Source organism: Pelobates fuscus, chromosome 5 (genome assembly GCF_036172605.1).
Source record: "Pelobates fuscus isolate aPelFus1 chromosome 5, aPelFus1.pri, whole genome shotgun sequence".
NCBI lineage: Eukaryota > Metazoa > Chordata > Amphibia > Anura > Pelobatidae > Pelobates > Pelobates fuscus.
The window spans coordinates 132,222,539-132,247,733 of record NC_086321.1 but is presented as its reverse complement, the minus strand read 5'-3'; the positions used below and the strand labels follow the sequence as shown (position 1 = coordinate 132,247,733).

The window sequence follows — 25,195 nt, the reverse complement described above, 5'->3', positions numbered from 1 at the left end:
TAGCCATATAGTGTTAAAAAACATAATCTTGCCCACCTAAATATAGTAAAATATTTTCTTTATTCCAGTCTGCAGCTGCTGGCTCTGCCCGTGATCTGCTTCCTTGGCTTACATCAGAAGTGATGAATTGAGCCAATCACAATGCTTTCCCATAGGAAAGCATTGGATTGGCTGAGACTGTCAAGGAGGCATATCAGAGGCAGGGCCAGCACAAGTCAAACACAGCCCTGGCCAATCAGCATCTCCTCATGGAGATGGACTGATTCAGTGCATCTCTATGAGGAAAGTTCTGTGTCTCCTTGCAAAGGGTGGAGACACCGAATGTCAGTCACACTGTACTTCACACTGCCCCAGGAAGCACCTATATAGCCATCTGATGAGTGACCAGTGGAGCTGTCCCTAGGCTGTAATGTAAACCGTGCATTTTCTCTGAAAAGACAGTGTTTACTACAAAAAAGCCTTAAGGGACTGACTAACAATAAGCTGAAGTTGTTCTGGTGACTGTAGTGTCCCTTTAAAGCTGGCAATTCATGATTTTCAATCTGACAAGCTTGGCTGTTTGATGTATTGTGCTCACTTGTGTAGTTAAATCCACATGAAACTTGTAAATTATAATGTCTTAATTAGCCTTTTATAAAACAAGGAAGGCTTACCGTTTTGTATGATGATGTTGTTTTTCAATGTACAGAAAATGGTTGATCGTTTTAATTTGCTTTGGTATTTTATAAACCTTTTACATGCAGGGACTGGCATAGCTTCCAATCTTTTATTTGTGAGACCTTGTTGCTGTCATGGTTGCATTATAATTGGGGAAGCAGCCTGTCATTCCCTTTTCTTTCTGGTGAAAGGCAGACAATGCACTTTCATAATTAGAGTTCTACTAGGTCAAAGTTACTTTGCTCTGTATGTCCTGGAACCTGCAAACCTTTCAGATGGTATTGTTGAACTGATAATTCTGTTATAGATCCATTTGGAATTCTGTGAATTTTACCAAGCTTCCGAAACAATACTTTATCTTCAAACAGCAATGGATGAGATTCAGCTTCTTTTCAATTCACAAAGCTGTGATTGCAGTGGAAATCATTAATAAGGAAGATCAGGATAGCCAGATCCTCGCACCATAAACTATGCATGGAATCCAAGGAGGCTCTAGAGATTATAAGGCTTTAGGCAAATCTCAAATAAGAAGCCCTGGTTGATGCACTCAAGGTAATAGCAAGACTAGTCAGGGTGTGATTTCTTAGGCCGCTTAACTGGTCTAACTATATAGAGCTGTCTCTGCGTTGAATGTAGGTTGTTATGGTACTTGGAACATTCCTTTGAAGGAACACTGTAGGAACTATAACCGTTTTATTTAATTGAATAGTTTATAGTTTGTAGAGTTCCCTGGCACTGTCCCTCCATTCAGTGTTAAACCATTTTCAAATAGTTCAACAGTGAATTCTGGTTCCCGACCACCTACAGCCCAGTCAACACTGGAGATATGGATTATACACTACCATACTCGTGCCATTTCATACCAGCATTGGGTAACTGTTATATGCTAAAACAGGCCAGCTGAAACTCAGCCAATCCCCATTGCCCAGAACTCCTCTGGCTAATGCTTCCTCAGAGAGGAGATACAGTTACAGTGCGTAGTGTCCCTTTAATGCCCATAAAATGTTTTTACTGATCACTTCAGAAAAAAAATATATATAACATTTTGATAAGTTATTTCATTATTAAGAAAAAAATCCTCTATCCATTTAACAATTGTTTATTGCTTGAGATAAGTCCCCTATCTTCTAGGAATATTTTTTTTTAAATTTGACAATTTTTATTGGTCTTCGATTCAGAGTATAGAAAAGAAAAAGGAAGAGTTATACGGGAAACATACATGGCTGTTCATCCAACAGTCCATCGCATTTCTAACATACTTTCCAGTATAATTTACCAGGCAAACATCATAATGTCATACAGTAGACCTGTAACACCATCCTGTAATGAGGTCACCGTATCCGGTGTTTTTTTACCTCTGCTCTCAGGCCTGTGCTGCCTATGTATCTGTGCTAGCTTCTCATGAGTCTTATCCTTGTGCAGGTGACTGAGGACAGGTTGCTCTGCTGGCTTGGGGTAAGGTAAAATTGGAAAGGGCATGGGTATCGTGTATGTTCTGTCCTACGCTTCTCTCCAGCCATCCCCCAGGTGTAATCACTACATAGTGAAAGGTTCATTAGTTCCGGGGGACTGTTCATTGTGGGTGGACAGTGCCTTACTGCGTTTGTTGCTCAAGGATTATGCAAAGGAGTATGTAACCTAATCTAGGATTGTCAGGTCTCTTGATCATTACCTATTCATCAAGTATTAACGACAAAGGTAGAAAATAAAACTCATGACCAAAACCTATATTACTGTACTGTGTATATATAACTGCTCCGTACTGCTCTAAGTACCTGGCGCTATTACTGAATGTTGTCGTCATACGTTATGTGTGGCATACACTGCTATGGTGGTGTGACTTTATAACATAGAACCCCTTCCTCTCCTACTCTGGTGATATGTTAGTGCGTCTATGTGTATTTGGTTACATATGTATCCCATTTACCTTTGGCCTCCTCTGCGGCTAGATTTGGTTTGACATATTTGCTAGCCATACATTTGTATTCCCAATTCAGGGAGATTTGATCGAGCAGTGGGTGGGTTGTTTCCACGCCCTGGCATTAAGGGTAACTGCCAAGATGAGTACCTGAAAGATTAGTTGTCTCTCTGGTTTAGGTCTGTGAGTTTTGTGCATAAAGAGGACCCCTTGTTCTGGTGTCGGGGTGTATGGTTTACCCAACAGACCAGCGAGAACTCCCTCCACCATTTTCCAGTATGGTGCTAGGACTGGGCACGACCACCAAATATGGTACACCGTTCCCCTATCAGTGAACTCTCTCCAGCATGTGTGCGGTGTCCCTTGGTACATCTTGGACAGCCTGTCTGGTACCATGTACCACCTGTATTGGAGCTTCCTCATAGTCTCCAAATGTGATGCGCTTGTGGTATGCCCTCTGTGAGCTGCAAAGGCATGTTCCCAACTCTGGTTATCTATTGTGTGTCCCAACTCTCTCTGCCAGGCTTCCCTAAACTCCTTGGGTGTGTCTGAGGTTCACGACCTCAGGAGGGCATAGATCTGTGATAAAAGTTTTGGAGGTGGTTTGTCTGTGAGGCATAGGAGTTCTAAGGATCGAATGTGTGGCACCTACAGATGTGTTTTATAGTTGAGGCAAAGGATTTTAATTGGAGGTACGAGAAGATTGTCTTAGGTGGCAGGTTAAATCTGTCTTGTAACATGGGAAAGGATAGTATCGCATCTCCTTTGTATACCTGCCCTAGTTGTGTGCCTCACCCAGTATGTGTAATCAAATTTTGGGACACCTGCTTAAATGCTTCGAATTGGTATACTCAGAGCTGTTGGTCCCACCATGCCCATGGAGGCCCTGACCTACTCACAAGTTTTTAGATCTTCTAGGAATTTTAATAGTATTTTAACTTGCGTATATACCCTATACTTTAATAAATGTTTTGTAGTTTGCATACTATTGTATTTAGCTTTGTCATTCGTTGTTATATGGTCTATCCTTTTGTACCTGGCAGTCACCACAGCGAGCATAAAGAGGAGAAACTGCAACCATGTTTTGTTTTTGTTGGGTATTTTGTTTTCTCCTCCTCCTTCAATGCTCGTTGTGCCTGTGATGTATTGTGCTAAATCCTTAATATACATTTAAAAGAAAACCGAGCATCACAATTTAACACTCCTTATTTAATTTTCAGTGGTGCAATTTCCATGGAAGTGACCATTTCCGTTTTAAAGACTCCATTAGAAATTGTTTACCTTTTAATGCCAGTTTATCACGTACAGTGTTACTGTGGAAGCATTACTCTATTTTCCAATTAGTGGCAAGCTTCTACAAAATGAATAAAAATAGCTCTCCTGCACATGTTGGTCCAGAGAGGGGGTGTGGGGGGAATAAATTTTTTTTTTCATATTAAAATGGTTTTAGTGAGAATAAGCCAGCAAGTGTATTACACACCAAAATATCCCCTGAATAAAAGGCTTTTCTATTCTGGCTTCAGAGAAAGCATACAGAACATAATGCGGGCCTCAGTAATGGAATGCTGGCAGCTGGTGGCAGAGAGAGGTCACTCAGGGACTCTTAACACCCTCTGCCTTGTATCACTATCTGTCACACTCGAGTCTTTCAATTCGACTTTGCTTGGCTGGGATGAAATAATAAGGTGGTTTTGACTGGATCTCTCTAGCACAAAAGATAAAACTGGAAACTCTTCAATGTTATAAGGACACATGAATAATATGGAGGCACTGTCTGTTGCTTGGGTGACCTTAATTACTCTGAAATAAAAAGATATTTCTCAAAGTGAGTGATCAGAAATTGGAAGGTCCGCTCCTGGTTACAAACAATCTGGAACTAGTGTGTGTGTGTGTGTGTGTGTTCTTATATTTCTTTTGGCTTTGTTTTCCTACTCTATTTTTATCTTAATCAGGACATTAGAGCGTGTCTAATTAGAGGAGTTTGTACTGGTTTTCAAAGGTGGCTGGCTTCCTGTGAATTAAAACCTTCCAAATAACAAGGGATATAGTAATTCTTCAAATACGATATTTCTATAAATCTGGGAATATGCACAATTTGTATTAATATATCTTGACAAATTAACAAACTGTATTTGCCTGACATGGATGCACACACACTTCATATGGTGTTTAGCATTTACTTTTATTTCTGTTGTTCCCAGTGTTAAATGAGCCATTGTTCTTATTGTAACATAGCTATTTTGTAGAAATCAGAGGCCTTCCTGGGACTTTATTAAAAACAAAAAACCTAAAAAACATGCACCGCTGTGGTGACGTATCTGGGTAGAAGTAGTTTTTACACCCATTACAAAAGAATATATTTGCGTGGGAAAAAATGATAATGATGACGGAAAACCACAAAAATATAGAGATTTATATGGTTGGAAATTACTAACAATCCTTATCCTTATTAGTAAATATACTGGGAATAGCATATTCGCCTAAGGATTATGAGATTTTATGAATTGTTCTAGAAAAAGTAGCGTTCTGTTCATTGGTTAGGGGAGGAAAACGGTTTGTTTGGTGGGATAGTAGACATAAGTTGCAAAAAGTTGGGACCATGTAACCTTGTGTTTGACCAGGAAATGGATTTCGGTTTCCTTGTAACTCAGGGCTTTCTATCCTTGTTGTTGTAGGATGTAGTTAAAATGACACAACATGGTTATTAGAGTATGCTCCCAGCAAGTTGTGCTTGTACCACAACTACATGTTTTTTCATGCCAAAATTGGGAACATTGTTAGCTGCTTCCATTTTTGGCAGAAACGGCAATTGCATTTTGTTACTTCTAAAGAGAAAGTAAATGTTGTAATAATTTCCAACACCCTACTCATGCCAAAAACTGAGCTCACTCTGTTGTAGATTGCCTAATGCATTCTGAGTTATTGGTGGTAAGGGGGTGGCCATTAATATTGGGTAATACATCTTCGTTTTCATGCTAATTTTCATTTATCGAAATGATTAATTACTCAAATATTCCTCCGTTTAAAAACCTTGACTGGGAAATTCATATAAGCAGATCATTTTGACTACTTTTGATATTTTTTCCTTTCATTGGCCTTCTCCTGAGGTCTGTATGGCTTTGCTTTTTTGACACATTGAAAGTGCAGCTTGAGGGGAAAAAAGATGACTTATAGAAAAGGCTAAAATACGATTTTTCTCTACATATTTTTAGTTGCTGATTTGTGCAAAGAGGTATAAATTACAGCAGTTACTTGAAGCCAGATGTGTTTGACTCGGTTCTAGAATGCTATGCATGCTGCCATACATATGTGCAATGTATATAGACCGTTGTATAACTTATCTGAATGGAATCTGCTCATCCACACGTGTGTGGGTGGCTGATCTATTTAAAGGAACACTGCCTCTAACAGATTTCTTTCCATAATTCATAATACTTCTGGTAGGTTTATATTGCTTCCTTTCAATCAAGCCATAGTTAAACTTGCTATAATTACTAGAAGAAGATCTGACCAGTTTCTGTGGTGGAGGTGGATGTCTGGAAGTTGCATCAATTTGTTCAATTTCATTTTTAAAGCGACTACAAAAGACTGTCTGCAGCCAGTCTGAATCTATAGTGTAGCCTTTTTCCTTTCTGCTGTGTATTCCTAATGCTATAGTGTTCCTAATGTTAGTATCCCTGTCTTTAGTCAGAAAAAGGTGATACCCCCTTCCCCACTCCCCATTTGCAGTAAAAATAAAAAAAAATAAAGTTTTAGTTGCCTTTTTTTTTTTCTCTCATGCTCCTTCAGAGCGGTTTGCCTCTCTGCCCACTGCTGTGTCACGAAGGAGTCATGGCTTCTTCCCACAGGATCTTATCAAATGCTACTCATAGAGGAGCATTGGGGACCTAAAGGGCATTTAAACTTTCCCATTGAATCAGTGCTTTCTTATGGGGCTTCTGCGTCACGTGACCATTTTACTCAATTAGTGCTGCAAAAGTTTCTTTAGTGGCTATCCGTATGATTTAACCAAGCCATGTAAAACAAGAAAAACCACAAAGCTCAATGTTTTACATTGGATAGGGACTCTGCACCCAGACCACGTCATTGAGATAAAGTGGGGTGCATGACTACAGAGTGTCTTTTTTAATGGTTATCTAGAATTAATTCAAGCAAACCAACAAACTCCTGAGCAGACTTAAAACAAATTATCACCTTAAAGTATTATCAAGTGTAAAGTACTCTATTGATGGAATTATTCTGGACTATTTCTGAATGCAATATGATTTTTAATTTTATTTGCTGAATCGTTGTTTTATTCAAAGTTGATAACTGTTGAATACGTTTTCGAACTTTTATCCAAGTGAGCCCAGCCTGGTCTGTCCTGTGGTCTGTGATTGAACTACTCCTTGCCCATGTCCAGTTCAGGGTTGGTAGGATCTAGAGCGGGGGCAGGCAACTTTGGCAATGCCAGATGTTATAGACCTCTCCCTCGATGCTTTGCCAGCATTATTGGTGCTGATAGATTGTTTATGGCACTTTCCTACTACTCAATTGAAAAGCAGTGTCCTCTTACTGGCCAATGGGATCTCAGACGCCTGTCCATTATCAGTGCTAGGTTTTCCAGAGCAAAGTTAGCTTGCTGCTTTTTGTACATACCAGTGTGAAAGGAGTTCCCTGATCAACCTTGGTGAATCTGTTAGAGAACCCTCCTGTCAAAATACACCGGAAGGGAAGAATACAAATAACTCCTCCTGCTTGTTTCTGAAATTCATATTTTTTTACTCCATGTTTTTGCTCTTTATGGTTAAAAAAAAGTACTATTTTTTTTATTTTCTGTTAGAAATGTATCCATGTGGCTACTTTAATGACATATGGTACAATAACATATGAAACCTGGAATGTTGCTAAGCACCAGCTTCTATGCACTCTTTGAGTAAGACCGACTTGGCAAGCCAAACCTTCTATATACGTTGCAAATGCTACTCCACGTGGGGGTCCTCATTCTCCCCCCCCCCTCACCCCCTCCCCCCCCCCCCCCCCTCCCCCAGAGCTGGCTCTAAAAGTCTGATCATGAGATTCAGTTTGCAGCAAACACTCTGCCTATATCATGCTACATCACAACGGAAGACGTTCTAATGCATTTATTTATTATTGCCATTACAGCTATTTACATCCATGGTTAATACAAGGAAAACCGATACATTAGCTTCTAATACCGTAGTGGAGCAGCTTGCAAGTCCGCAGGGAGGGAATTCAACATTTGTTACTTGTTTAGCATTGAAATAGCTTCAGGCTGTTGAATCACAGGATAAATTTGACCTAGATCCATACATGCTTTAGGATTCTGATAGCGTACGTTCTTGTGTGAGTCTCTCCAGAAAGGATTAATATTCTATTTCTGACCTTTTAAAAGAAATGCTCGGCTGAACATTGGTACCTGAAAATAGATTCAATGCTTCTTAATAAGTCGCATACTTAATTTTGTATAAAGTCAGGGGTGTGAAAATTGAAAGCTCTTTAAACAGCCAGTAAAATAACTGCATAATCGGAAACTGAACACTGTGCACTCACAGCTACTTTATAGAATGCACCCAAGACAATTATATGTCAATAATATATTTGTAAAGGGAATTGTGCATATTTTGGGAATGAATCCTTCAGAGGTTGCTGTGGTGATGGAGAATCACTGAAATGAAATAAAATGAAATTTCTCAAAGATTTTGGCCTGGGGGGCATTTATAAGAATTTCAGGAAAAATGCTATTGATGACCTGGGTGACCGCAATAAGTCATTGTGGGTAAAAAAAAGAGAAGGCATGTGTCACCACATCTTTGGAAGAAATCTGGGAGTGAAGGTTTTGTTTATAACCTTTATATACATGAAGCTGCCAAAATTAATTTCCAAGAGTGTGTTGTTTACTCATGGCAGATCAATTTGATAAAATTGTTAATTCATAAATGAGCATGTTGCTATAACAACGCAATCATTGGCCAGTGATACAATGTTCTTTTATGCAAGAGCACATTGCCTTCTATTACTTTAGTGTAAACTGGGGTTATATACAAATAATGCTGTTATTTACAATAAAGAAAGTACTATATAATATCACAGAACAGTGTAGCCACCCTGCACAAAGATGTACCTCCCATACATCAATATAACAATAAATCAAAAACACACCCCTCGTGGTGAAGTATCGGGAGAAGGTTGGTGGAACATAGTATAAAAAATATAAAAATACAACCTGGACAAAAGGATAACATATATAGCAAATCTGAAAATACAATATCACATATAGTGAAGTATGAAAGACTGACTAACTAATGTACAAGAAGGAAACAAAGTTCTGCGTATATCTCCCCTTAGGGGTGTCTGTGGCTGGTATAAATCCTTCCAGATAGATGAACCCTCAGGCGAATAAGGATAGTGGATAGTGTAATACTGTATAAAATAGACAAAATGTGTTAACTGATTGCACTCACAAGATAAAAGGAATCAGCTCGCTTATCTCCACTAACAAGTGGATCAAGTGGAAATCCTCCAATGCAGGGATGTATAAAAATAAAATCATACAGAATAAAACACATGGATGGACATATAATCAATATAAGTAAAAGTCCAAACCCAAATCCAACGCGTTTCGTCAAGTAACTTGACTTCCTCAGGGTGTTTAACATGTTGTATTTGGGTTTGGACTTTTACTTATATTGATTATCTATAAATACCTTTTATATAAAGAGATTGTCCTTCCAGTCACCTGACTGTCAGGGTACCTGTGGTCTCTACCTCCAAAAGAGGTAGAGACTTAGCTGTTCCACCATCCAGACGGTCTGATGACTCCCTTCCCCGCGGTCTATCCGGTCATGCAAGGCCGGCCGCGAGGGAGTGACTGCCTTTTACACCATCTAGGCAGGAAGTCATCATCAGGACACTCCCCCGGATCGACCTGTCAGTCAATTGCTGCAGGACCAATCAGGACGTCTCGGAGGTGTGGTTACTGCTCTGAACAGGGTATTTAACAGAGCTTCCTTCATTAGCTCATTGCCCTGTCGGGGTTCTAGCTTGTTCTAGTCACTCAGTGCTTGTGTATTCTATTATCCCTTTTGGTTTTGACCCGGCTTGTTTACCTTACTCTGCTTATCTCTGTTACCCTTGATTCGGCTTGTCTCTCGCTTACCTGTCTTCTGTTACCCTCGACCTCGGCTTGTCTTTGACCATTCTATACGGTACTACTTACGTTAGTCCGGTCATTCTAAGGTCCGGTATACGTATCTGGCTACTGTTTGTACTCTGCGTGTTGGATCCCTGTCCCGATCCTGACACTGACAAACAATTTGTGGTCCTCTATGCTGAGAATTCCCCTAAAGAAAATGGGTTCTCCTGCTCGTATCCACAGCAGTTATATCACATGGGCATCACTTCCAAAGTAAAGCAGTTCGTTGAAGCAATCCTATATGGATACATATATACATACACAGGACTGAGTCACTTAAATGGTCTTATTACCATACACACGGGCCACGTTTCCAGCCCAGAAGTGAAAATGCCCCTCTCTGGTCTTTAGAGTCAAAGGGACTCTATAGGCCCCCAGACCACTTCATCTCAAAGTGGTCAAGAAGACCGCCACTAGTGGCGCTTCTGCAGCTATAACCGTTAAACTCAGTTCTAGACTCTCCTAGAGAGCAGTCTCAATGCTTTCCTATTGGGAGGTGGAACGACCGCACAGAAACCAAGTCAAATAAGTAAATGTTACCTGGGGGCACACACCTATATAGGTAGAGGAACAATGTAGATGTCTGTTTTCCTAATGCTATATTGTTCCTTTAAGCATGGAAGATTTAAAATCTCCTGCTATGGGAGCTGAGTAAAATTCTCGTCTGCCTGAGATTGTACGCAGGCAGTTGGCTCACGTAGGGCTGAGGAGGGTAGGCAGGCAGACGATCAGCTCAATGAGAGCCGTGTAAGGGAGTTTTTACCAGGTAGGCGGACAGCTGTATTGCAGATGTATCAGGGAGGCGGGAGGCTGAATGAGCGTGGCGGTAAGGGAGCTGTAATCTCCTTGCTTTGCTTCCTCGCGCACCTTCCAGTGATGCTGGGAGCTGGAATATGACGTCATTCCGGACCTGCATCACTAAACAGCGCTTTTGGCAGCAGGGCAGGGAGATGATAGAAGCCCCAGTGGACCCCAGGGAAAGCTGATCCACTCCAGTTCTCCAAAAGGTAGGGAGGCATGGTGGATTTAAAAAATAGAAAAGTAAGAGTGTGTGTGTGAGACAAATCAGTGAAATTGTGTGTGTGTGTGTGTGTGTGTGTGTAGGTGTCTGTTTTTTAGTGAGTGTGTATGTGTGTCTGCCAGTGTGTGTATGTTCATGTGACCGACCTCCTCCCCCCCCCCCCCCCCCCTCTAATCACAGGAAAAGCTGGCCCCACCTCCATGGCTGAGATCATCAATCTTGACGATCACAGCCAATACAATATTTCCTCATAGAAAAACATTGCATAACACCATTCTGCTCAATCAACTTCTTCTGAAAGAGATGCATTAAATCAATGCATCCCTGTAGGGAGCATTAACGTAGGTGCTGCACACTATACAACACTGACCCGGAGTGACTGTCCCTAGAAGAGTTACCAGACAGCAATGTAAACTGTCTTTTTAGTCTGAAAAGTCAGTGTTTACATTGAAAAGCATGCAGGGACAGTATATAGACTTCAGAACAACTACATTAGGCTGTACTGGTGACTATAGTGTCCCTTTAAGATCTGTATTTTTGACGTTTAGAAATCTGGCTTCTAACTGTTTTTGCTGGCTCCTAGATTTCAATCAAAGGTCGAGCCCTGTTCTAAATGGTTTGTAGAAATCTCAGAAGAGAAATTTCATATATAGAAACCTCAGCATCATTTTCTTCTCTGCAGCTGTTTCTAAAAGAATGATTCCTGGGAGAGAATAAAACCTTGTTTGGGTAGACCTGCACCTGACTAGGATGTTTGAATTTAGAATGCCATATGAATTGCAAACTCCCACGCTAGCTGTAACAAAAACATTTCCATACGTCTCTGGTTGCCGGAGTAATTTAGTGTCTTAAATCCTGCACAGAGTATGTATTTTTTTTTTTTTTTGCTTCCTAGAAGAATCTTGGGAGAGACGTATCACAACTCCTCTTCAGTAGTAGGCATAATGGGAATAGAAGTACAGTAGATAAGCTATCTGCGAGTAAATTTAACTGAAAAGAAATCCAATAATGGAATAACCAGATCACCGCATAGTTTTCAGCTGCCTGTCGACTCGTGGGATAATTGTATTTTTCCTTCCAAATTTAAATTTTGTCCCATATGAAAAGCCTATAATAAAGCCTAGCTATGTGCTGTAATTATTGCATTCTGTTGCATTGATGTAGCAAATGGGTAAAGAATGAACCTAATTAAAAATCATAGCTGCAGGAAAATGTATCTGTTAATTTATATAGATGCTTACATTAAAGGGGCACTCAAGCATTGGGCTTTCCCCTCTTTAAGATCATAATGGAGAAAATATTTTTAAATAATAAAATAAATATACTTGCCTTTTAATTATTTTTTTTTATATATTTTTTTTTATATATAATTTTTTTTTTTTTTAAATACAAACCCCAGAAGATAAACTTTCACGTGAAACCAGGTTGGCCATATCAAATAATTGCTTTAAGCTGGTGGACTGTGCATAGCCCACAAACATGCATTGAAAGCTGTGCAATGGACTGCAGTACTGTCCTCAAAGCTATGCATCCCCCAATGAAATCTCAAGGTGAATGTTTTCGCCGCTTATTTCAGCACTAATAAATAGGATGAGGGATGAGATGAGCAGACCTATTCACTAAAGAGTTGTCTGGAATCTGCCTAAAATTTGAAATTTTATTTAAATTCACATCTCATTCCTGATTCAGATTTTAATGTCTAACCATCTATTAATTATTAGGGGTTACCTATTTTTCTCTCTGTCCTGAAAACTGTTACATTATTATGCCAAACGGAATGTTATTAGCTATATAGATTTGTGTTGCAGTATAATGGAACTAATTTTTAAGCTGACACTGTACATTTAGGAGCGCAAGTCATGATGGAGACACTAAACCAGTATTACTGCTCTGCTCTTCGTGATAACAATCACTTGTGTGCAGTACTTGTACAATTGCTAGTGGGTTGATGAACAAACTGATGGATAGTGTATTTACTGAACAGACGTTGACTGAATCATCTTCTAGATGGCAACACGCATGTATTTCATGTCTCTAAGGACCGCAGGTTGTCAATGGTCTGGTCTGGTAGTTATGCCATTAATGATATTTGACCTTCTTGTGTTTTCATCCTGTTGTCTACATGGTTCAAAAAAGACTGTCCCCATTAAGACAAGAACAGTAGGTGTCAAACATTCTTGTGGAATTTGAATGCGTGTTCGTCTATTGTGTTTGTTTAGATAACCAGAACAGTTTGAGAGATGTTTAGCAATACATTTATATTCTCATTGTCAGTCATTTGTGACTATCCTTTTGGTTTCCTTATCAAATGAGTTTTGTACCTGGGCGTTTACTGCATCTTCTCGAAAGCCCCGGGTCAAAAACATTACTGCATAGTTCCGTTTAGTGTTTTCTTCTCAAAATGTTGTACAGTGTTTTGTTAACGTTTGCATTCAAAATGCTCCCTCGTCCGACATCTCTTTTACAACTTAGACTGAAATGCTTGGTGTGCTTGGCACACTCTATATGGTGTGCACCAAGAAAAATTCCTATTTTCCTTATTCAATATTTGACGTAAACAGTTTAGTTTTACATGAGTATATACAGGTGTATTCAGAGAGATTAATAAAAAAAATCTTAATTGTTTGCCCAAAATCACGTAAACGTACCCAAAAGCCCTTAACAAGGGACAGGAAGCACACCTCACTGTTTTCATACACAAAGTGTATTCCCTTTTCCAGGAAAGGAGAACTATATCCCAAACCCCATTGTACAGCTCCGTGGAATATGTTGGTGCTTTATAAATAATAAGCCACAAAGGTGGTGGGAGGGGGGGGGGGGGGGATTACTTTTTTCAAATAAAACAGCTGGGGCAACTATGCCCACTGTGTGACTATAAAGGGTCTTTATCTGAGATATATTTGAAGGTGGCACATATAAAAGGTGAATAACACATGCTTACAATACAGGCACAGGCTAGTACTGCAGGTTTTTCTGGCAGTAAAACATTTTGAAGGTGAATTAGAGGCTAAACATGCATTGCTTGTAATATTGTAATTTGGCTGGAACAAGCTGGTGAGGTCACCTTCTCTGTTGTGGGGACAGGCACAGCAGTGTCATTGTCAGCGCAGCTGGTGTGCAGGGACAAATGTCTGAGGGATGCCAGCTCCAGTGGGTAGCTGTTAGAGGCAGAGAGTTGAGTTTCATTGGAGGGTGAAGTGGAGTTTTTTGGCTTCCTGCCACGTAGTCTTACATTTTCAACACATGGGAAGCAATTTAATAGCTTGAGTTGGAAATACATAGGAGTTTGTTGATTGCCCCCGCCCCAATTATTAAATTTCTAAACTCTTTCTTATCCATTCTGCACACTTGTGTACAATCTTATTATATCAAACCTGTTTTCCTGTGAGATCTATGGATGCTTCTGTTTGGACTTGACAATGCTGTGTGGTGGTGGTGGTGGTTTTTTTTTTTCTGTTTTTGTTCAGGTAATTATTGCAGTAGTAGACAGTCAAAAAGGGCAAAATACATGCCACAAAAATATGTAAAAGTAAAGATTCTTTACAGCATTGCTTGAACATCCCATTTTGTATATATAAATTAAACAATGTAGCAATATGACCTAACTTCAAGACCTTAATGACATAAAGTTTGAAATCTTGGTAGGGTATCATGTTAAAGGACTGAAATGCTAAGAGCCAAATAAGAAATAATCTTCTATGAGGGTACAAACACCTGCGTATAATTGAGAAAAGAAAACCAGATTAAATGGTACCCTCCTGTATTATCCTGTTTAGGTGAGAATGGCATTGAGAGAGCAGCACTCCGTTACCTGGTTCCCTTTAACAAAATCAATGTTTGAATAACTTTACACTTGTATTAAAAAAAAAATATATATATATATATATATATATATATATATATATACATACATGAACCTCTGTGTGTTATACAAACATATATTCTGAACACTATAGTTTTGGATTGCCTATTGGGGTCCACGACCCACTTCTCAGTGGAGAAATAAGGTAGGACTGAAGTGCCAATGTCTACTTGTACAGTTCGTCATCAACCAATCTCCACTGATCGGGATCAGATCCTATCGGTTTGGGATCAGAAAATGTCTTTGGTGTTTGGTCAACTGTTTGAATGAAGCACCCAATACAGGGTTCTCTGCAGTGCTGTCTTGAATATCTCAGTCTGCTTAGATATCTGCCTAGCAAGGCAAAAGCAGTTATATGGAAAACCTACATGAACATTTAGTGGCTAACGGCAATGTAGCTAATTGTGGTACTAAATTACATTTTACAATAACCCGTATACCCATCAAAGTTTCCAAGAAAACTAAAAATGTATGTTCCCTAAATAAGATGAGCTAAAGTAAAGTATAGTACAGACCACCATAGAACGAGTTCGGGCTATGTAATGAAATGGTTGGTTTGATATTCTCCATGGTGTTATAATAATATTCCAATCACTATTGTATTGTGGTTCAGAGGCCAGATCTGGAAAAGAAGCCAGGTTCCACCATGATGAGTGGTTTAGCAGAGGCTTTCCGGTTGGGTTTCATCCAACAAGAGAATCTTGGCTTTGCTTCGGAGATCCCATGAAAAAGCTGTTATAGCAAATAGAGAGCCTACATTTCTTTGCAGTTTGAAACATTTGGCAATGCTATTGTTGTAACAAGGCGGAAAGCTACCTTTTATTTCTTTTCCAAAACACCATGCGCTTTCCATTTTAATGATTACATGTATAAAGCAATCAATTACATTCTCTTTTCTGGTTTGCTTTTTTTTTTTGTATCTTTATGCTCCATGGATATGATCTATATTGGAATCTCGATATGTCTTGTGGGATTTTCAAACCATGCGCATCATATATGAAGTACAAAAGAAAATAGGACCCAATAGTGCAATTCGGTTGAAATAATCTTGGTGTATGTATAAAAGCGGGATAAAATACACTCACAAACAAGGAGCTTCCAATTCAGCTCTTAGTAAAAGCTTAGAGCAGTATGATACCCACTCACAGATATAGCTGGAAAGGGGCATTCCTCTGTATTTTTCAATGGATATATAAAGATAAGACAAATGGTGCTCTCTGTTTGAAATGTAAAATACACTCAATAAGTAAAAATAAAATGTACTTGCATTTAGGGGAGCATATATATGCTCGTTGGTAACCGCTTGGGTGGTACAATCCCCACCTGGGATGTGTGAGTAGATAAGAATACCTATTGCTATTACTGTATCATAATGGAGGTCATGGTGCCTGGATTAACCTTTCAAGGAATAGGCATGGGAAAACTGTTGTGGCAGTGGACATTTTAGCTGATTTATAAGTGTTCTCTATGAGGGTATAGAGGCACTTTGATGTCCAGCATCCAACTAACAAATGTATTGTGTTCCAACATAATCTAAAAAAACGACTATGTACGTACATTTCCTTAAAACCGCAACAAAACGTTCAGTGGGAAGTCTTGACGGAACATTAATAGTAGATACTGTGTGGGGTAGTTCCAATGGATTCTAGTGGTGCCAAACTGCAAATACACAGTACAGAGTTTGTTCTCTCTGTAGGGATAAATATACCTGCCATCTACTTGAAAGGTCCCATGGGTAAGACTGAAAAAGATGGTCTATGGATGACATTTTTTGTTTGTTTGCATAAAAGTCCATTGAGAGCCGACTATTTTGTTTCTGATTGTGTGTGTGATATATATGTAATATAATTTGTTTGGTGAGACTGTTCATTTTCTATTATAACGAAGGTAAGGTAAATGATTCTCTCTCTCTCTCTCTCTCGTAATTAAGGATCAAGTATGGTCTTAATGTGAGGGAAAATGGTACTTCATTTATATATATCTATTCTACTCTATCAATCCTTTGTATCATGGTTCGGTCTATTGATGTCACAGCCACTGTGTCATTAACTCATAACTACCATAAAATAGTGTAGGATGAGCCAAGCAAGGAACAAATACTGCATTAATAGCTGTACATTTTTTGCAGTGCTTTTTACCGAAAGTCTGGTTGGATGATCAGTTATTCTTTCCCCTTTTGTTTGGCTGATAGCAAAGGCTTGATTTATTTAATAGCATAATTACAAAGGAAGTTAAATATTGGTTAATTTAAATAAAGGAACACTCAGAAAATTGATACTTGGCTGAACTCTTTAAATGTCAGATGGCTGTGACACATTGCAGAAAAAATGTCTGATTTATGTCACTCAATGAATTGTATCATATCTATACTATCTGTATATAAGAAAAAGCATTATAATAGGACAAGCTCTGCTACTCTAGAACTGTCACAACAGACAATATTGTTTGATCAAACAAATCTTAAAGGGTCACTATAGTCACCAAAACAACTTTAGCTTAATGAAGCAGTTTTGGTGTATAGACCATGCCTCCGCATTCTCAGTGCTCAATTCTGCCATTTAGCAGTTAAATCCGTTTGTTTGTGCAGCCTTCATCACTTTCCTGTATTTGACTTTCACAGCCTTCCCAAACATTTTCTGTAAAGTGAGATCTAATGTTTACACTTCCTTTATTGCACATTCTGTTTAATTTCTGTTAATAACCTGATAAGCCTTGCAAGAGCCTCCTGTGTATGATTTTAAAGCTCAGTATACAAGCAGGAGATAAAACTTCTAAACTAAGTTAAACATCTTACTGAAATGAAACCATTTTGTTTTCATGCATGCTGTGTGAGATACAGCCAGGGGATTGTTGCTAGGGCTCCATGAATAGAAACAGAAGTGATTTAACTCCTAAATGGCAGATAATTGAGCAGTGAGATTGCAGAGGCATGATATATACATCAAAACTGCTTCATTAAGCTAAATTTTGTTTTGCTTACTAGTGTCCCTCTAAATAACCAGAGATGAAATACATTGTATATTTGCTCTAAAGTGGCTCTGTCACCTCAAACCTACCTTTCTCCTATTATTTCCTCCTCTCTTCCTCTTTCATAAGCGGTTTCTTCTTTTCATTTCTGATCTATTTCTCTTTAAAACACAAGACAAAGTAGAGACTGTTGTTTTGTCTTATGTTTTAAAAATAAATGGATCTGAAAAGAGGAAGAGAAGATGAAATGATAAGAGAAAGGTTAGTCTGAGGTGACATAGCCACTTTATAGGAACAAGACCTCTGAAACAGTGTAGTACAAGGAATTTGTTTTGATGTATGTTTGAATGAAGTGCCAAGTTTAAATCCGTTTTTATATTTTCTCAGGATCGTTGTCTCAGTGGGAAGTTAGAGCCAGTGTCCCCTCCAAGTCCTTCTCAAGGTGATGGAGATATGGACCTGTTACCAGCTAGACTCTCCAAGGAAGAACTTATACAGAACATGGACAGAGTGGACAGGGAAATCACCATGGTGGAGCAGCAGATCACCAAGTTGAAGAAAAAACAGGTCAGGCTTTTTTTTTTTTTGTGTTTCTAATGGAATAGAATAGCTCTCTTTCAAGGCAGCCATTATTCTGACCTTTTTAAAACATTACTTAAGTCAGCTTTATTAAGAAAATTTGTATTAGGATATAGTCATATTACTTGTTGCATTTGTATCAGATTTTACCCATTTATTGAATTATATACTTTAATGTTTTCATGGTATTTAACAGTAGTAACTGGTTCCAGGATGAGTGGAACTGCTCTCTAAAGTAATAACTACTGTATCGCATCAGCACCAATAGCGTGGATCACTGCGCTATGTTAAGGTCTCCGGAGGTAGAGAATGACGAAGTGCTCAACGCTTTGATAAAACTGATATAGCCATCTCCAAAGTAACATTCAAGATTGGCTGATTGATGGGAGCTGGAAGTGGAGTTAACCTCTGGCAAAAAAAAAACAAACAAAAAAAAAACAACCAACCCTAAAGATCTCTGATCAGACATTGTCATGTACAGCCAGCCTCCTTGCACTATAACCACTTCAGCAGGTCAAGTCTTGGTCATGGAATCTTTGCTCCTTACAGCTTTTGAATGCTGCTGTTCTGGGGATGATGTCATCCACTTTCTCTCTATGCAATCTGGAGAACCATACTATGTGTTGTGGGAACCAATTCATTCACTAAAGAATTGAGTTTTTATATTGTTTTACTCCCTCGTCCCTTTCCTCTCGCTATAATATTATCTGAAAACAAGCCTTTGAATACCACTTTTTCGGTGGAAAGAGGTTAACTTGGAACATCTTGTGGATTAAGGTGAGCATTGAATGATCCATTGTCCAGAGATTAACCATTACAGGGATATTGCAATTTTTTTTTTTTTTAATAATTTATCAATTTACTTAAACTCAATTAAAAAAAATATATTTAAACATTTTTAAGATACTAATCATTTTGTGCTGTTGTATTGGTATACATAGATGACTTAGTACTCCGTGCTTAATGTAAGCACTCTTTTGTATTAATATAAATAAATATGTTTGAGTGCTGAATAGTAATAGATCAGCCTTGGTAAATGATAATGCATGGTTACTTTGTTTCCAACAAATGCCATTTAGAAGCAATCATTCTTTACTTTTATTTTATTTATCCAGTGTATCATTTTTTCCATATCCACTTGAGCTAAACAGAGTTTTCCCTCCCTTCTCACACACTTTACTTGCTTTGATCCACAGGCAGATGAGAATAGGCTAAGGGCTGATCTAAAAAGCTTAGACTTTTAATCAGTTTTCTTGATAACCACATGGTAAGAAAAATGGTGATCGGAATTCTGCTCTGCTGATTCAATCACTAATTCTTAAGAAGGATTGTTTGTGCCAAACATACAGCTTGGAAAATGGTTCCTCATTATCGCGCTACCAGTCTGTACTGAAAATGCCTGAGATGTGAAATAAGAAACAGATCTTCCTCTCGTATTGTGCGAACAGAGCACTCATTGTGTACTCCACATCAGGTCCTTGGGAGGCCTGCGGGAGATAATTGAATATATTTGTACTTTAACTAGGCAGAAAGAGCACAATATTATTTATAGGCCCTAACACAGCCATGAAACCTCTAAGTGGACCATGCAGTCCGCAATGACCCAGGCAATTAACTTGTTTTGTTCTCCCAGATATTTATTGTTAAAAACTCACTGTGTCAAGTTGTTTAGTTCAGAATTAAATGTGTACAAAAATACCTCTGCTTCTCACTCTATGGAAGAAACAAAATATATAACTTTGCATCATTAAATTCATAGGATAATATTGTGTCCACATTTATCACACTTTATTTTAGCTTTTTCATATATGCATTGCAGCAGTACAACAAATGGGTTGTTGCAATTACTCTACTACAGGGCAGATCTCCAGTATCAATCTGTCATCCGTTAGGACAGAATATTAGATAGTACCTTTAATTTGCAGGTTGCAGTTCTTGGCCTGGATACATCTTAAGCTTAGTGGCAACAATCACTTGTTGTCTTGGACAAGCTATATTAGTACTCCTGCAAGTTTCTCAATAAGAGAGTTTTAAAGCAACCTTTTTGGGGGAAGGGATCTGGGGTTCTCTCTATTTTCTTTATTGCTTGTAGAACTGCCTGGCCTATAGGTAAGGGGGGGTAACCATGCCTTGTTTGTAGTGTCTCTTAACCTATAGAAAATGACATTTACAGCAAGTAAAATTTATATTTTCTGATGTGACTCTTTGACCCAGACATGTGGTTTGGGCAGGTCATTGCCATGTTCTGTCTGTTGGACCTAATTTTTATTGGGTTCCGTATCTATTTAAAGGCAGTCATCCGGCATTAAAAATAATTATTTATTATCCGCACACTAGGAGAAAGGAGCAGGTCATGTTTTGTTTAGTTTCCTTCATATTCTTGTCATATTTGAAATCTTATTTAAATGTGTGATAATTTCAAGCTAATTACGGTTTCAATATTAGAACATTTTGTCAAGTACATTTCAGTAAGTTGTTATGATGAGCAAAGGGCGTTTACTACTGGAATAATTAAAACAAATGGACAAAAATAAACCTTTTTTTTTTTTCTTATTTCTACAGCAACAATTAGAGGAGGAAGCTGCCAAGCCATTGGAACCTGAGAAACCAATCTCCCCTCCACCAATCGAATCGAAACATAGAAGCCTGGTGCAGATCATCTATGATGAGAACAGGGTAATTAATCTCACTGACCCTTTTATAAGACAACCCATAAATACATTATGGTTCAAAGCTTCAATCCAGAAAACCTAGTTTCATAACTTCGATGAATACTCTGATATATTCCATCTGAACCTAGTGTATTAGATGTATGGTATGTGTATTCTATGTTTCCTTTATGGTATTTCTCTGTCATGGTTATTTTCATTTGAAATGATACATGTGATAATATTGGATAGAGGGAATACTGGAAAGAATATTGACGAGAGCAAAGAAAGTGACTGGCTGATCTTTGATATTGAGATTTAAAGGCTTTCAAACAAACACATCCTTGCAGACGACCCAGCTTTACCTACAGCAATATCCGTTTGGAATGAACGCAACACAAAGTATCCTCTAAGTAACTTTACTTTTACACCAATGCTCTGCAACAATGTATTCCCATACCGCGGGATGCCTCAGAAATTTGCAAGATTTGTGGATAATGGATCATTAAGCAATATTGGCTTTTTCAACCGCAACCACCGTATTTCCTTAAATATCACTGATGTGGCTGGCAGTTGTTTGTCTTGTCTCTTGATTATGTCGTACCAGTAAACCATTTAAAGACGTGCAATGAAACACAAGATGGAGTAACTCACCGCCCTTTACACAGACCTTCACTTCCACCAACTGGAGTTTCACAATGCCAATTTGCGCAGTTCTTCCTTTCTAAGTTTTATTTGTACAAATACAAAACAAAATAGTTTAGTAGATATACCAACAATGGAAAAATATGCATGCATTTAACTAAGCATTTTTTAATTGGGGTATATCTAACAAGTTCAAGCTACAATGCTCATGGGGATTATAAAGAAGACATCATTTTGTGCTTACTGGAGAACCAACCCTACCTGTTCTAGTCCAGTGTACTCCCAAACCATGTATAGAGCAAGATATGAGTTTCTGCAGAGATATTTGCATTTTAATGACAATACCCTCTGTCACCCCAATATGATAGGCTTCATGAAATACGCCCACTGGTAGACCATCTTCAGCACAAATTCTCTGAAGTTTATATTCCTCAACAAAATGTATCCATTGATGAATCCTTAATGAAATATAAAGGGAGATTAGGATTCAAACAATAGATCCCCTCAAAGTGCTCTAGATATGGCATAAAATTGTACAAACTGTGCGAGAGCAAAAGTGGCTATAAGTTTGCCTTTCGCATATATGAGGGGAAAGATGGTCAACTGGACCCTCCTGGCTGTACTGACTCTCTGGGGACAAGTGTGAAAATTGTTGGGACCTACTGATCCCCTTGTTCAATAAAGGCTACCACCTTTATGTAGACAATTTTTATAGCAGTGTCCGTTTGTTTCAAACTCTTAATGGTTTGCAGATACTGGCCTGCAGATACTATGAGAAAAATGCCAAGGATTTCCCCAGACCTCTCATAGAGGCCAAATTAATAAAAGGTGAATGTAAATCGCTGCGCAAAGCTGAAGTGCCTGCAATAAAATTTAAGGACATTTAACATGCTAACCACGGTGAAAGCATGTCACTGTCCGAGGCGGGGGGGGGGGGGGGGGTTGATTTGGCCGGTGTTGATTTGGCCATATATTATCGTAAGAAAGACAAAAGCCTGGTATAAAACTGTGGCTATCTATAAGTAGCAACCCACAATTAATTTTTACTTTTTTAAAAAAAATAATCCTGGAAAAAACACCTTTCTCCAATTTCAGCTCAAGCTGATTTCTACAATCATTTATGGAGATGGTCAAGTTCTAACAACGGTGCCAGAGGAGGAGTCCAGAATTGGTGCTACACATTTTACTTTGAAGATACCGCCAACTGCAAAAAAACAAACCAATCCCAAATGGTTGGGGGAAAGAGGTCAAAACACTCCATCTTCTATAACCTTGGATGTCTACTTTATAAAAATATATACTTTAAAACCATAAATTAAACGTGGGGAATGTAAAAATGCACCAACATGTGCCTAGCAAAGCAAGCAAACTATATTCAGCCAACATTTTAAAATGTGTTACTGTAAAATCGTGGCAAACCAATGCATAGGGGGCATAGCTGTACTCAGAAAACAAACTGGGGTGTTTTCTGTCAATAACATATAACCATTGGGCTAAAATCAAAAAGCAGACTTTAAAAATTACCACCATGCACGTTCTCTGAAACTTCTTTAGCACAATGGTTGGGGAAAGGATGATAAAACACCCCATATACAATACCCTGGCACAATATGTGTTGCTGAACACATATTGGGGTGTTGTTTAGCATTAACACTTAACATGATCTGTTACCTCATGCCTAAAGTACAATGTGTGTGTAAAAAATTTACTACCCAAAAGTTTGACAAAGGCTGGTGGTAAATTCAGTGTATGAAAAGTGTTAAAACACCACCATTTAAAATACCCTGGGTTGTCTACTTTTCAAAAATATATGGTTTGATGGGGTAAAATACATTGTCCTGGCTCCAAAAATGTCCCAAATAGGACATGGGCGCAGGTTGACTACATGTCAAAATTCCAAGTTGGAAAGCGGATATGCGCACCTGCCCCCTAACAACCCAACAAGTCTATGCATGAGTGGCATCACTTTACTCAGGAGATGTTGCTGAACACATATTAGTGTGTTTTGGGTAACAACACATAACTGGATCTGTGAATGTATACCTGAATTGCAATGAATGTGAAAAAACAAACAAAAACAAACTACCTATGCAAAGTTTGGCAAAGATTGGTGGTAAAATGGCTGCATAGAAAGTGTCAAAATATCCTTAGATTAATACCCTGGGGTGTTTTTCAGAGATTTATGACAGATAACAGTTTTACAATATCACTATTGATAAATTTTAAAAATGTATATTTTGAAACCGCAATGTCCTACTTGTACTTATAGCCCTATAACTTGCAAAAAAAAAAGCATGTAAACACTGGGTGTTTTTAAACTCTGGACAAAATCTTGAATCTATTTAGCAGTTTTTTTTCCCATTAGCTTTTGTAGAGGATTAAAAGATTTTTCAAGTAAAAGTCAAACATTTTTTTTAAATTAAATTACCGTATATACTCGAGTATAAGCCGAGTTTTTCAGCACATTTTTTGTGCTGAAAAACCCCAACTCGGCTTATACTCGAGTCAATTGTCTGTATTATGGCAATTTGCATTGCCATAATATAGACAGGGGCTGTGGGGGCTGCAGAGAGATGTTGCTTACCTTTCCTGCAGCTCCTGTCAGCTCTCTCCTCCTCCGCCGGTCCGTTCAGCTCTTCTGTCAGCTCACAGTGTAAATCTCGCGAGAGCCGCGGCTCTCGCGAGATTTACACTGGGAGCTGACCGAGGTGCTGAACGGACCGGCGGAGGAGGAGAGAGCTGACAGGAGCTGCAGGAAAGGTAAGCAACATCTCTCTGCAGCCCCCACAGCCCCCTCCTACACAGTGCCCATCCACTGGACCACCAGGGAAGGAGAGCCCCCCTCCCTGGCCAGCTAGCAAGCAGGGAGGGGGGACGAAATTTTTTTTTATATATAAATAATAATAAAAAAAAATACAAATAATAAAATAATAAAATAAAAAATAATAATAAAATAAAAAAATAATAATAAAAAAATGTAATGAAACAAATTTTTTTTTAAAATAATAATTAAAAAAATAAAAATGCCCACCCCCCACCAAGGCTCTGCATCACACTCTGCATTACACACACTGCATTCATACACACACACTGCACTCATACACACACACACTGCATTCATGCACACACACTGCATTCATGCACACACACTGCATTCATGCACACACACTGCATTCATGCACACACACTGCATTCATGCACACACACTGCATTCATGCACACACACTGCATTCATGCACACACACTGCATTCATGCACACACACTGCATTCGCGCACACACACACTGCACGCGCACACACACACTGCACACGCACACACACACTGCACACGCACACACACTGCACACGCACACACACTGCACACGCACACACACTGCACACGCACACACACTGCACACGCACACACACTGCACACGCACACACACTGCACACGCACACACACTGCACACACACACTGCACACACACACTGCACACACACACTGCACACACACACTGCACACACACACTGCACACACACACTGCACACACACACTGCACACACACACTGCACACACACACTGCACTCATGCATGCACACACACACTGCACACACACACTGCACTCATGCATGCACACACACACTGCACTCATGCATGCACACACACACTGCACTCATGCATGCACACACACACTGCACTCATGCATGCACACACACTGCACTCA

The 25,195-nt window shown here is 38.9% G+C and overlaps 1 protein-coding gene across 10 annotated transcripts in view; it reads left to right on the top strand.

Moving 5' to 3' along the window:
* The window catches only part of NCOR2 (nuclear receptor corepressor 2), a 360,458-nt gene that overhangs the window by 167,046 nt on the left and 168,217 nt on the right, over positions 1-25,195 (top strand). For all 10 annotated transcript variants that reach the window (XM_063454320.1, XM_063454317.1, XM_063454326.1 and 7 more), the window contains exons 5-6: positions 18,008-18,187; positions 20,762-20,875. In XM_063454320.1, coding sequence (XP_063310390.1) covers positions 18,008-18,187; positions 20,762-20,875 — 294 coding nt within the window. The remainder of the gene's footprint in view (positions 1-18,007; positions 18,188-20,761; positions 20,876-25,195) is intronic.